The 13246-nt window shown below is 45.5% G+C and overlaps 1 protein-coding gene across 1 annotated transcript; it reads right to left on the reverse strand.

The window, feature by feature from the left end:
* Positions 1–360: 360 nt before the first annotated feature.
* Positions 361–10058, reverse strand: LOC117245066. Its single transcript, XM_033517536.1, has 2 exons — positions 722–10058; positions 361–474 (listed from the first exon to the last, which is right to left on the reverse strand). The coding sequence occupies exon 1, from the start codon at positions 9694–9696 to the stop codon at positions 7975–7977; it is 1722 nt and encodes a 573-aa protein (XP_033373427.1). The 5' UTR covers positions 9697–10058; the 3' UTR covers positions 361–474; positions 722–7974.
* Between the last annotated feature and the right edge of the window lie 3188 nt (positions 10059–13246).

A 13246-nucleotide genomic window follows, 5' to 3' on the forward strand; every position in this document is an offset into this window, starting at 1 on the left:
TGGGTCAAATCCCAACATCTCCCTTTACTCATGGATTAGGAAGGAAAATGTTGAAATATACCTATAAAATACCTGTGAAAAAAATGAAAAAGGGTTGGGGGTCAAGTTTTTAAAATGCAAGTAATCAGATTTCATTCCAATGAACTTGACTGTTCAGTGAAATGGTATGATAATGAAATCATCACATACACACACACACACAATATAACCATAATGCATCTACTAGACACATGTCAATTAGATAATTGATTATATAATGGCTTACACAATTCATAAACAACTATGGGCCAAAAATCATATTCCGTTTTCTGACAGTGACATTAAGCTTTGGCTGAAATAAAAGTCCGGTTTGCTACATGCATGTGCGCAAATCCATGGGTGAATCACAAGCCCCGTCCTTATAGAGTTCCAGCTCCTCCAGAGAGGCTTCAAACCTCACCATCTCGTGCAGCAGGTTCTTGAGCAGTTCAATCTCTTAAAATAGGAAGCATAGAAATTTATCTCTACGTTATGAAGAGCAACTCTCTGCTGTGACACAGTGTGTTTGTTTAAGGGAACCCTGAGTGAACAGTTACAGAGCAAGTGACTCCAAAATCTACCAAGAAACTTTACAATGCAGCTGCCAAAACCCACAGCATTGCAGCCAGGGAGGGGAGCCAGTGGCAATTGCTCCACTCATTGTCATAAGTTACCAATCCTCAAGTGACTGCCATCTGCCTACCTTCCTCAACAGCATCAGTGGCTACAAAAACTTTTTCAAGTGTATGCCTCTCCAAGAGGCTGTGGATTTTCTTTCCTGCTCCTTGCAGGGAAGGCACGTCTTCTCTGTGACCCCAAATGAAGTCTCTCCTTCTGAGATGAACCCCAAGCTATTGGCCACCTAGAGCTGTCCCCATCTTAATCTATGAGAGAAAGATCAAAACTTTAAAACTTGGGAGCATCACTGTTCACGCTGAAAAGCCAGAATGGACCATCTCTGAATAAGGCACAGAATCACTCCAGTTGCAGACAGACATTTTTAAGTACATACTGGAAATAGGTCGGGACACTTGTAGCAACATTTAGATCTCGGGTGGCCTCTGCCATGCAAGAGAAACTGGAGTGCCAAATCTTCCTAGGCAAAAATTCCTCTCCTTGACCAAAGCAATCCTCAACTGGCAGGTGGCAGCAGAACTTTACACCCACACGTGGTGCTGAATACAAGAAGAAATTACAGTTTCCTTCACTGAAATGAGTCAAATGAGATCAACAAAGATCTGGCCCTCACAACCGGTTAGGCACACCTCGGCAGACTCTATTAGCACGTGTCAGGCAGGGAGAAGGTGCACGAGAAACACCTGTGTCCGCCTCAACATGAGCAGAAGTGTCATTCACATGTACCTTCCAACGTGCCCTGGAGCACACAGCCAGGAATACACTAATGGAGCACAGATCAGAACTGTTTCCATGGTGCATTGGGATCCCCTTCTGCCTTAGGGATCTGGGCACTGCAAGGGGGTCGGGTAAGGCTGTGGGAGCCAGATGTCAATAGACATGGCCAAAGCTGCAGAGGGGCCTGGGGAGCTCTGGGCTGGCTCTGGTCACTCTCCACCCTCTTTGCAGGCCCTGTGCAACATCCCTGGAGAGGCAGCAGGACAAGCCCCAGGCCCCTGGGTGACAAAAACAGGGCCAGGAGACCTTCTTCTCCTGTTTTAAAGCCTTTATTAGAATCAGCTTGGGGTGGGGGCCCGACGGGTCGTGCGCACACCGCCGATGCTCCCCTGAAGTGGCTCGGAGGAGGAGGAATGCAGCTCTTCCTACGGGGTGCAATGTAGGCAAAGCTGGGGCCTCCGTCCTCGCGGGTAAACCCAGAGTCCCCTTTTGGCTCAAAAGTCCAGGGGTGTCATCCCTAGCGAGTCTCTTATCAGTCATGGCGAGGAGAACGGAGTTGGCGGATAGTGTCCTTTGATCCCGACTCCAAGGCATCGCTCTTGGTTTCTTTATTTCGTGTTCCGATGCTCCATGGATCGGGTTTTTCGTCCGGGATGGTGTTTTTCGGTAGCTGATTTGCATAAGCTCCGATCGCCATCTTGGTAAGTCTCCAACCCTGGTCGCCGTGTTGGGAAGTCTCCGACTCTGGTTGTGATAGGACAGGGGTAACAAGGAACAGTTTGGCATGGAACTCAGAACTGGAATGCTTCAGAACCTGGAACAGAGGCTGGAAAGAACACTTGTGAAACCTGGACTCCAGGTAGGGCCTATTCATATCAAGTCCCCCCTCTGATTCTTTGATCGGGTTGTAAACCCGCTTCTATTTGGTGTCTCAGGATCTTGGATATAGATTTATTTTAGTTTTTGAAACCTGAGATAGATTTCCTTAGCGCCCCCCTGTTCTGTGCTGTCAGGAGTTTTTAATGCCATCATTTTACTTACTTCTCCTGACTGTCTTAATTCTCCAAGGACTTCCAGGCTTACTTTTACTGAGGTGGTAATCAATCGGGCTACACAAGGAAGTATGCACGGCAAGAAGACTAGCCCAGTAACTGCACATATGATAATAAAGGTTATTTTCTTCGACCACTCTCCCTTCCAAGACCAGAACCCATCCCACCAGTTTGTGTTGACCAGGGGTGTCCACTGCTGGGTACCTACATAGGCGATTTTTCTAATTCCTTGGGGTATATTTTTAATTACCTCATTCTTGTCTTTTATTTCTAGACAACATTCAGAGCTATTAAATTTACCACAAATTCCTCCTTCATCAGCGAGTAGATAGTCGACCGCTAGCCTAATTTGATAGATTATGGACCGAGTTTGGGTTAGTTGGTCACTGATGTGATCTAGAGCCAGGGCGGTCATATTGGACACAATTTCGAGTACGGCTTGTAGCCGAATTATTCTATTCAGCATATAAATTGCTGTCCGATAACCCCAGGACCCATCTTGGGCCCAGGTAGCAGGTCCATAAGTTTTGATGATCTCTTCTGGGGTCCAGATTTTTCCTTTCCATTCTTGGTCACCCCCCATTTGGATGGTCCCTCTCTTTTGTCGGTTTAGGTCCTTTTTTAAATCATCAAACAGTGGAATCCCCAGGTTTGCCCCAAGTTCTTTTGGCAGTAAGAAGAAAGCAGGCTTTACTATCCCGATCGTGCAGATGCCTGCCCAATTGCCTGGAAGTTTTGTATATGCAGCATCTCCACAAATCCAGAACAAGTGTTCCGGTGTTTCCCAGAAGTTATTACTGATTGCTGAAGGGGACTGCCAGAATTTAAACAGCTCTTTTATTGCCTAGAAGGGGTTTGTCTCCTTGCCTGCACATTCATTTAATTGATGTCCCTTGTGAAAGGTGCAACCGTGGGAATCTTTTTCTATAGACCAATACTTTACAGGGGCCTTAGGTACCCATCGAGTTATTGCCTTTTTAACCTTCAGATAACATTTACACGCCATGTTTCCTACTGGAACATCAAACCCTTCCCCTCTCCTTAAAATACATTCCTCTCCTATTACCTTGTTCTTTAGGCTCCATTGTTCTATTTTTCTTATTCCTAGAGACGGGAGTTTTGGCTTACTTTGCTTCCACTTAAGTAGTTCTAATGGTCCTAAACTAATACCCTCCCAAGGCCAGATATCAGTCATTTGAGTGTTACCACACACCCAGCAGTTGGTTACATTCAGTTCTTGACTTATTCTCTCTGCTAAGTCCACAAATAGGTTTTTCCCTCTTGGAAGGTCCAATTCTCCTCCCACATCTTTGGGATGAGTTATTTCCTTTTCTTTTACCAGGTCAATGGGTCTATTCTGCCTTAATTCATTCTCAAAACACAGCCATTGTCCTACAGGACACTCCCCTAGTAGTCTCTGCCAGTATGTGGCAGTGTTTTTAGCCATCCAATATCGCTGTCCATCTTCTTGACATGGCATGGCTAGGGAAGAGTTTATGCATCTAGGATTCAGATTCATGTGGATTTGCAGTAAGGAACTTCTCTCCTCTTAGTGGTAAAGAAGTTGGTAGCACCTGGTACATGGTCCTGATGGATCTCCCTCAGAAACCCGAATCAGCAAGAGCCACACCACACTCCCTAGGAGTCCGGTATAGGCCATCATTGGAGATCAGCCTACCCGGTCTTGCCTCCTGGGCGCATGGGAGAAGTTCTCTTTATTCTGTATCCTCTTTTCAGCTTCCCTATAGGGGAGATCCTAGCGGGGGTTTTGGCCTACACTTTGGAGAGCCTTAAAATACTCCTTTTTGTGGAAACAAAGTTCGCCTCTCCCACCGAACTACAGTAACCTTGTAACAATCTTTAAGTTAGAAATGTGACCACAACCTTATTAACAGCTTTGCAAGACAAGTATGTAATCACAATTTTTACAAAGTAGTTACAGTTTTAACAACTCAATGTTAACTTCAGGTCAAAGTCTTTTACACTCCTCCCTTACTGGAGGTCTTCTTCTTGAAAGGTAACTTTAAGGTCTCTGGGTCCTTGGACACTGTCCATTGAGGGGGTTTCACTGTGGGTTTAGGATGATCTTGCTCCAGGTCAGGGGGTGTCACTGGTCCCTTCACCCTACTGATGTGTGTCCATCCTCTTTCTTGTGTCCGGACTGCAGTGTTCGTCGTGAGGAGGACCTGAAAAGGGCCCTCATACTTAGGAGTCAATGGGGCAATAGTCCAGGATTTAACCAGCACCCAGTCTCCCGGACTGATGTTGTGCACTCTGACATCTAATGGGGAAGTTTGAGGAAAATAACCTTTTTTACGTAAGTCCTCTAGAGCTCTCCCTATAGTTTTTAGGTACTCCCGAATAGCTGTTTTTCCATCCGCATAGTTCCCCGACCCCAAAGGACGTAGTGAGAAATGGGAGCCTGAACAGCATCTCATACGGAGAAACCGCTAGGTCCGCCCGAGGCCTGGTCCTGACCCGTAGAAGGGCTAAAGGCAAGCACTTCAACCAGTTCATTTTGGTCTCCTCAATCAACTTAGTAAGCACATTTTTTCAAGACTTATTCATTCATTCCACCCTGCCAGAACTCTGAGGGTGCCATGGGGTATGTAATTCCCGCTTTATCCCCAACGCCTTTATAACCTGGTGTAAGATTTTAGCTGTGAAATGTGGACCCCAATCTGAATCTATGCGATTTACCAAACCATATCGTGGGATGATGTCTTCCAATATGATCTTGATTACCACTTGGGCTGTCCCCTTTCTCATAGGAAATGCTTCTACCCAGTGGGTTAGGTGGTCAACTATGACCAGGAGGTGCTTATAGCCTTGCAACAGAGGCATTTCGGTAAAATCTATTTGCACACTCTGGAATGGTCTTTGAACTATTTCCCTCCCTCCTGGTTCTGTTTTTCTCATGACCTTCTGATTTATTTTTTGACATATTATGCACACTTTAGTGATAGCTTTAGCCAACCCATATTACTCCCACGCATAGGTTCTCCCTCAGGAAATGGTCACATAACCCCTGTACTCCCCAATGTGTTTGTTCATGTAATTCAGTGAGTACTTTCCTGGCTAAGGGTTGGTTTAACAACTGTCACCCATCTGGAGTCAGCCATCTTCCCCCTCGCTCTTGGCGTAATCTCAGTTCTCTGATTGCTTCTTTTTCTTTTTCATTATATATTGTTTCTATGTCCCCTTCCTTCTGTTCTTGTGCCTCTCCCAAGTGGAAAGACTTAACTTCCAACCCTAATGCCACTTCTTTTGCTGCTTGATCAGCTATCCTATTTCCTCTCACTTCTAAGGTATTAGCTCTCTGATGTCCTTTTATGTGAACTATGGCTATTTCTGCTGGTTTTCTTAGGGCTTCTAAGAGTAGTTTAACTAATTTCTCATGAATTATATTCTTCCCTTTCGAGTTGATGTAACCTCTTTCTTCCCAGATCTTTCCAAACATGTGTACTACTCCAAATGCGTATCTCGAATCTGTGTAAATGGTTCCCGACTTTTCTTCCAGCAATTCTAAACCTCTTTTTAGAGCATAAAGCTCACAACTTTGTGCTGACCAATTTGATGGCAATTTTCCTTTTTCTATTACCCGCATTGTTTTCCCGTCTACTACGGCATACCCTGAGGCCCTCATTCCCTCTGTCATCCTTGAGGATCCATCTATAAACATGATTTCACCATGTGGTAAAGGTCTGTCTTCCAGATCTTCTCTCACTTTTGTTTGTAACGATATAAGCTCAATACAGTCATGTTCTAAGCCTTCTAGGGGTTCCCCAGAAAGGAACTGGGCTGGGTTTAAACACTTAGAGGTGGCAATCTCCAAATTGTCAATATTCATCAGAATAATTTTGTACTTCAAAATTCGGGCATCAGTGAGCCATTGCTGTGCTTGCTGGCTGAGCACTGTTCTTAAATCATGTGGGGTATGCACTTCTATCTTTCCATATAGTGTTAATCTTTGGGCCTCCTCCAGTAGGATAGCAGTAGCCGCAATTGCTTGCAGACACACTGGCCATCCCCTGGTCACTGGATCCAGTAGCTTAGATAGATACACCACAGGTTTATTGCAATTTCCCCATTCCTGGGTCAGTACCCCATATGCTGCTCCACCCTCTGTGTTTATGAATAAATCAAACCCTTTACTTAGGTCTGGAAGGCTCAGGACTGGTGCTGTACATAATTTGCTTTTTAAGTTCCGCAGCTGCGCTTCGTCTTTCTCCGTCCAGAGTATGGGTTCTGGGCTGATCAACTTCTCATACAAAAATCTTACACATTCTGAGTATCGTTCTATCCACCACCTAAAATATCCTACCAACCCCAGCAGTTTCCTCACATCCCTCTTAGTTTTTGGGGGCTCAATGGACAGGATTCCCGAGATCCTCTCCGGTCTCAGCTTTTTATAATCACTTCCAATCAGGTGGCCTAAGAACTTTACCTCTGATTCCACGAATTGTAATTTACTCTGTGATACTCTCAATCCTTGTTTGCCCAAGAAATTCAAAAGCCGTATGCTGGTATCTTTTACCTGACTTTGGCTCTCTCCTGAGACTAGTAGGTCATCTACGTATTGGAGGAGTTGTACCCCTTTTTCTAAATCAAATTGTTCCAACAACTTCTCCAATGCTTGCCCAAAGAGGTTAGGAGACTCTGAGAATCCTTGGGGGAGACGTGTCCACCTAAGTTGTTGTTTCCTTCTGGTAATGGGATCATCCCATTCAAAAGCGAACCAGTCTCTACTCTCCTCTGCGAGGGGACAGGTCCAAAAGGCATCTTTCAAATCTATGGTGGTAAACCATTGATGCTCTCTCGGCACCTTGCTGAGGAGTGTATAGGGATCCGGCACAAGAGGGTGCCTAGAGACAGTCTTTTTGTTGACTTCTCATAGGTCTTGTACTAGCCGGTAACTTCCATCGGCTTTCCTTACAGCTAAAATGGGTGTATTGTGAGGGGACATACAGGGTTCTAAGACTCCTTCTTCTAATAGTTGTCTGATTATTGGGGCCAACCCCTCCCTTCCCTCCGGTGAGATGGGGTGTTGTTTAACTCTCACTGGTGGGGTATCTTTCACCATCTCCACCACTACTGGGGATATCCCCAAGAGTCCCCTCTTTCCTTGGCCAGCCCACACTTCTGGGTTAATTTTCTCCATCTCGTTTTGGGTAAGTGCCGTAATTCTTACCACCATCTTCCCATCCTCAGGGATTACTCCCACACCTAGATGAACCTGAAGGTCTCTCCCCAATAGGTTACTTTCTAACTTGGGTAAGTAAATAAAATTCACCTTGCATTACTTAGAGTTTCCTCTTATTTCCACATTTTCAACCACCAGAGCTCTAAATGGTTTCCCCTCTGCCCCTATCACCTCACAGGTCTTCTCACCTAGGATGACTCCTGATGGCAACTTGTTTATACTAGATCTTTCAGCCCCAGTGTCTATTAAAAATTCCATGTCCTCTCTCAATGGACCCACTTCAAAGTTTGCCAAGGGCTCTGTCAGATGTTTCATGGGGTCCTCTACTATATAAAGCCCTCGACACCCCTAATCATCCCCTTTTAAAACTTTTTTTAAAAGATCTTGTTCTCGGGCAATGGCTTCGTCAAACTGTAACTTTTTACAGTCCTTTTGAAAATGCCCAACCTCATTACAATAAAAGCAGCGTCTGACCCATGGTTTCCCCGTTCTTTCCGGATACCACTTCCAAGGTTTTGCTGGCCCCGGTCTCTCTCGACTGGGTGCTGCCAGAGCCCCTTTTTCCGACCCTGCACTTTCTCTGGCAACTGCCACCATTATCTTAGCTTTCGTTCTAGTTTTTTCTTCTTCTGTCCATAGATACACTCTGGGAGACTCCCTCAGGAGCTCATTAATATCTTTTTCCTGCCAGCCCTCCATCTTTTCTAATTTTCTCCTAATATCCGGACAAGACCTTGTCACAAATTGCACCTTTAAGAGCATCTGGCCTTCCGGGCCATCTGGGTCAATATTTGAATGCAGCTGAAAGTTCCGTTTTAACCAGTTTAGCCAGGCTGCCAGAGTTTCATCCTTCTCCTGCGAACCATCGAATGCCAATTTAGTATTACTTCCCCTGGGGACTGACTCTTTTATGCCCCTCACCATCAAGGACCTATATTCTCTTATATTTCTCCTCCCTTCCTCCTCATTGGGGTTCCAGTTGGGATCTGCTATGGGTATTTTTTGATCTCCCGGGGGTCCTGGTATATTTTCTCGTTCCCAAATCCATATTCCCGTCATTCTTATTAGCCGGACCTCTTCTGGGGAGAATGGTATGTTGAAGATTGAATTAAGTTCTCCCCACGTATATGTGTTGGGTACCAGAAACTGGTCCACTTGATTAGCTATTCCCACTGGGTCCTCTACCAAATTCCCTATTTCCTTCTTGAAACTTCTGACCTCTGAAGCAGTTAAAGGAACGTTCACAAACCCAATGCCACCAGCTGCCCCTCCCATAGGAACCTCCCTAAGAGGGAACAGCCTTTCTGCCTTGAAAGTCTTGGACCGAGTATTACAATACGGTCCGTCATCTGCCTTAGGACCATCTGCTTGGGATGTAAATCCCTGTTGAGGGCTAGTAGTAGTATCAGACTGTGGGAGGACAGTAGGTGGGGGATCACCGGAAGTTTGTAGAGGTGACAGTGACAATGGCGATGCTGGCTTGCTCAGATCCCAATTAGGAGGAGATAAGGGAATGACGACTGGGGAAGGAGTTATAGGAACGGTAGTCATTGGGAAGGGTGGAGGTGGTAGAGGAAGGGTAGCTGTAGGAGGGGTCACGTGAACCTGAGAGGGAGCCAGAGGTGCACTTTGGGAAACAGCAGGAAAATCTGGAGGGGGCAAGTAGTCAAGGGGGTCCCACTTTTTCCCATTTTCCTCTTTCTCTCTACTCCTCTCTCCCTTATGCTGTAACGTACAGATTTTCATCTCTCTATCTCTTACTACATTCTCCAACCAACATGCAGCATACCGTATCTCCTCCAGGTCAGACCCGTCCTGTGCCTTCAGATGTTCATTCAATTGCCTGCACATCCACAGGTCCTGTGTCCCGACCCATGGCCACCGTTCTGGTAGGTTCAAGTTAGGCCACACCTCCACACAAAAGTGGATCATCTTTATTTTATCTAGCTCTTTTGTTACTTCCCAATCGTCCCATTTGTCCAATAATTTTTCTAAGGGACTATTGGGAGGAATATTCTTGGCTCTTTTATCTCTCTTAGTACTCATCTTCTTGCTCACGCACCCTCCCATATTTTCCAGGCCTCAACCTAAATGGATAAGGTGCCCCTACCCGAACTAAAATTTAATGACGGGCAACACAAATCTGGACCACAAGTAAACTTTCCTGGCCTCTTACCAAAAAAATATCTCTTAAAAAAAAAAATTACCTTCGCTTCTTTCCAAACAAAACCTCAAAACAACTCAACTTTCTTACTCTCTTATCCAAGTCAGGGTTTACTTGACCCTCTTTCTAAGTCAGGGTCCACCTGACTCTTTCTCTGGGGTAAGGTCCCAGTGGGGTTCATGTTGCCCCTCTGTCTTGGGGTGACTTTATGATATTGGTATCTCCAATTGTTTAGTTTATGTTATATATTAAATTCTGCACGTTTAAGACTGGCTTTGATAGCAAGAGAAGAAGAAGAAGAAGAAGAAGCGCGTAATTTGTGTTAAAGAAAAACATCACTCCCACACATCTCGCTCTTAGACTGGTGTCTGCAGCACAGACAGACATCAGGACAGAGCTTCTCTCTAGTTTTTAGTTAGTTTTAGCTAGCTGAGGCAGAGGAGTTCCCTGGACCTTTGTTGTTTTTTTTTTCCATTTTTCTTGGATCTGTGCAAGCCTGCTCTGGACTGAACACCCAGCCAAACCTCACGCCTGTGGACCACTGGGGCCTGGGCCTCGGCACTTTCCAGCGCCAGAGGGACTGATAAGAACCTGAGCAAGCCGAGCTACACCACATGAAAAGGACTTTTCTTCCTAGATTTGCCATCCCATCGAACAGCAAGAGGTTTAATTATTTAATATTACTCAATTTCTGTTAAATAAACAGCTTTTTCCACTTCTCTCCAAGGAATTTTTTTTTCCTTTTCCCAGACCAGTTGGTGGGGAGGGGCATTTCCCTGGGGAAATCCCCATTTGGAGTTTTCCTCCCTAATTTGCCCTAAACTAGGACAAATACAGTTTTTGGCGCCTGAACAGGGGCAAGAGAAAGTGGAAAAACCTGAACTGATTGTTGGTTGTATTTTTAGTTGTATTTATTCTGTATTGGGATAAAGCAGTCAGTAGCCATGTTGTTTAGATACATAATATCTCTCGGGGTGGAGGCCTTCATGTGGACCCGGTCCCTAAAAGTTTTTGAGGTTTTAATACCTGTCTTTGCCCTCTTTCACAGTAGAGGGGTACGGATTAGAATGGTTATTGTGCTGAGCTTGGTGATAATGATTTATAGGAAGTTCATAGAACGACTGAAGTTTCTGTCAGGTATGTTTGGCTTACGGTTTCTTCGCCCGACCCTGCCTCCCAGTCCCAGTAGCACATTTTGGGAGTTTATTGGTAATTGCACCCAGTTTGTTAGAGGAAGAGCAGGAGATGAGGCTTTTCAGCCTTTTCTTTCCTTCTTCTCCTTTGAATCTGTTATGTTCCTCTTTGAGAATATCCAGTTTCCCCTGAGTGTTAAGGATACCACTTTCCTGGTCAATTTCCTGGTAGTTCAGCTGTTAAGCTTTCTCTATACGGTCTGCAACTTCTCTAGAATGAGGGCTGAGATATCCAGAGGAGCCAACGAGACCCCTGCCCCAGAAGTAGACTCAGGTGTGGGAAATCCTGAGTGGTGTAGAGAATGGGAGAGAATTGGCCGAACTCTGAAGGAATTTTCTGATCCCCCAGCCTGGGAATTTTCAAATGAACAAATTCAGAACCCAGATGAAGTAGGGAAATATCTGGAAGAGAATTGCTGTGATGATTCTAAGGAGAAAAATATCACTACAATAAGCTGGGCTCTAGCGTATGTTTATCGCACACTGTTAGATACTGTAGAGCAGGCAAATAAATCAGCAGCTACCCCAGTCACTTCGGCTGCAGCCAAGCCAGCAGCCAAACCAGACAGTGAGCCTAAGCCAGCAGCCAAACCAGACAATGAGCCTAAGCCAGCAGCCAAACCAGACAGTGAGCCTAAGCCAGCAGCTAAACCAGACAATGAGCCTAAGCCAGCAGCCAAACCAGACAGTGAGCCTAAGCCAGCAGCTAAACCAGACAGTGAGCCTAAGCCAGCAGCCAAACCAGACAATGAGCCTAAGCCAGCAGCCAAACCAGGCAGTGAGCCTAAGCCAGTAGCCAAACCAGACAGTTGAGCCTAAGCCAGTGTCTATTGCTCCTGCCACGAGAGGCATGAAATTCAAAACCAAAACCGATCAGCCAGTAGATGATGATAATAGTGATGCGGAGGAAGGACCCTCAAGACCAGCAACTGATCAAAAATCAGAAGGCACTGGTGAACCTTTCTCCCTGAAGGACCTTCGTGGCCTGAGAAAAGATTACACTCGACGACCTGATGAATCTATAGTTAGTTAGTCCATCTGTGAGATGCTGCAGGTGAGGCTACAGTTCTGGATGGCACTGAAGCGAAGCATCTGGGATCCCTGTCACACGATTCGGCTATCGATCAAAGAATGATGAGGAGGGCTGACCCTTATAGTCTCTGGAACAGGTCCTAAGAAGTGTGGCACAAAGATATCTGTGTGCAGACGATCTCTATATACAGCAAACTCGTTAGAAAACCATAGAACAAGGGATTCAGCACTTGAGAGAAATGGCAATAGTAGAGATTGTCTTCGTGGGTGACTTAGGTACTAGAAATCCAGACTTGGTGCCGTGTACATCTGTGATGTGGCGAAAACTTGTTCGACTTGGGCCACAAGAATACGCTTCTGCTTTAGCAACAATGAAGCAGGATGACCGGGAGGAGACTGTGCTGGATATGGCAAAGAAGCTCCGAGCATATGCAGATACCGTGCATGGCCCCATACAGGCAACAATTGCAGCTGTAGAAACATGTATACAAAACTTCCAAGACAAAATGGAGGAGAATCTCAAAAAACTCAGGGAGGACCTTCTTCCAGTCTCATCAGTACAGACCAGGAGCCCTGGTACTCAACGCAGAAGTTCCCCAGATAGAGAGAAAAAGCTACGAGCTGAGCTGTGGTTTTTCCTACGTGACTGTAGAGAAAACATGAAAAGATGCGATGGAAATCCACTGCTGCTCTGGCAAAACAGATACTTGAATTAGAAGACAGCAAGACTCAGGGGGGATATTCCACCAAAAAGAAAGCCGCTCCAGTAGCCTGTAGTCAAACTGACAAGTATGATGATGACATGTCTGATTCCCTTGAAGGAACCTCCAAGACATATACCCAAAGAAAGAAAAATAACCAGGCTTAGAGGGGCCCTGCCTCTAGCCAGGTAGAGGCTAAAGAAAACCATGTCTTCTGGACTGTGTGGATTCGTTAGCCTAACACATCAGAACCATGAAAATATGAGGCCTTGGTTGACACTGGTGCAGAGTGCACGCTAATCCCATCAAGATATGTAGGGGCAGAATCTGTTTCTATTGCTAGTGTGACAGGGGGATCACAGGACTTTACTTTAGTGGAAGCTGATGTGAGCCTGACTAGAAATGAGTGGAAGAAACACCCCATTGTGACTGGCCCAGAGGCTCCATGCATTTTGGGCAGAGACTACCTCCGAAGTAGGTATTTTAAAGACCCAAAAAGGCTTAAGTGAGCATTTAAGACAGCAGCTATA

The sequence above is a fragment of the Parus major genome, chromosome 12, assembly GCF_001522545.3.
Source record: "Parus major isolate Abel chromosome 12, Parus_major1.1, whole genome shotgun sequence".
NCBI classification, from domain to species: Eukaryota; Metazoa; Chordata; class Aves; order Passeriformes; family Paridae; genus Parus; species Parus major.

What these genes read in the sequence shown, in the direction of transcription:
- LOC117245066 (XM_033517536.1), bottom strand. Translation starts at nt 9,696, where the DNA reads ATGGGAGGGTGCGTGAGCAAGAAGATGAGTACTAAGAGAGATAAAAGA.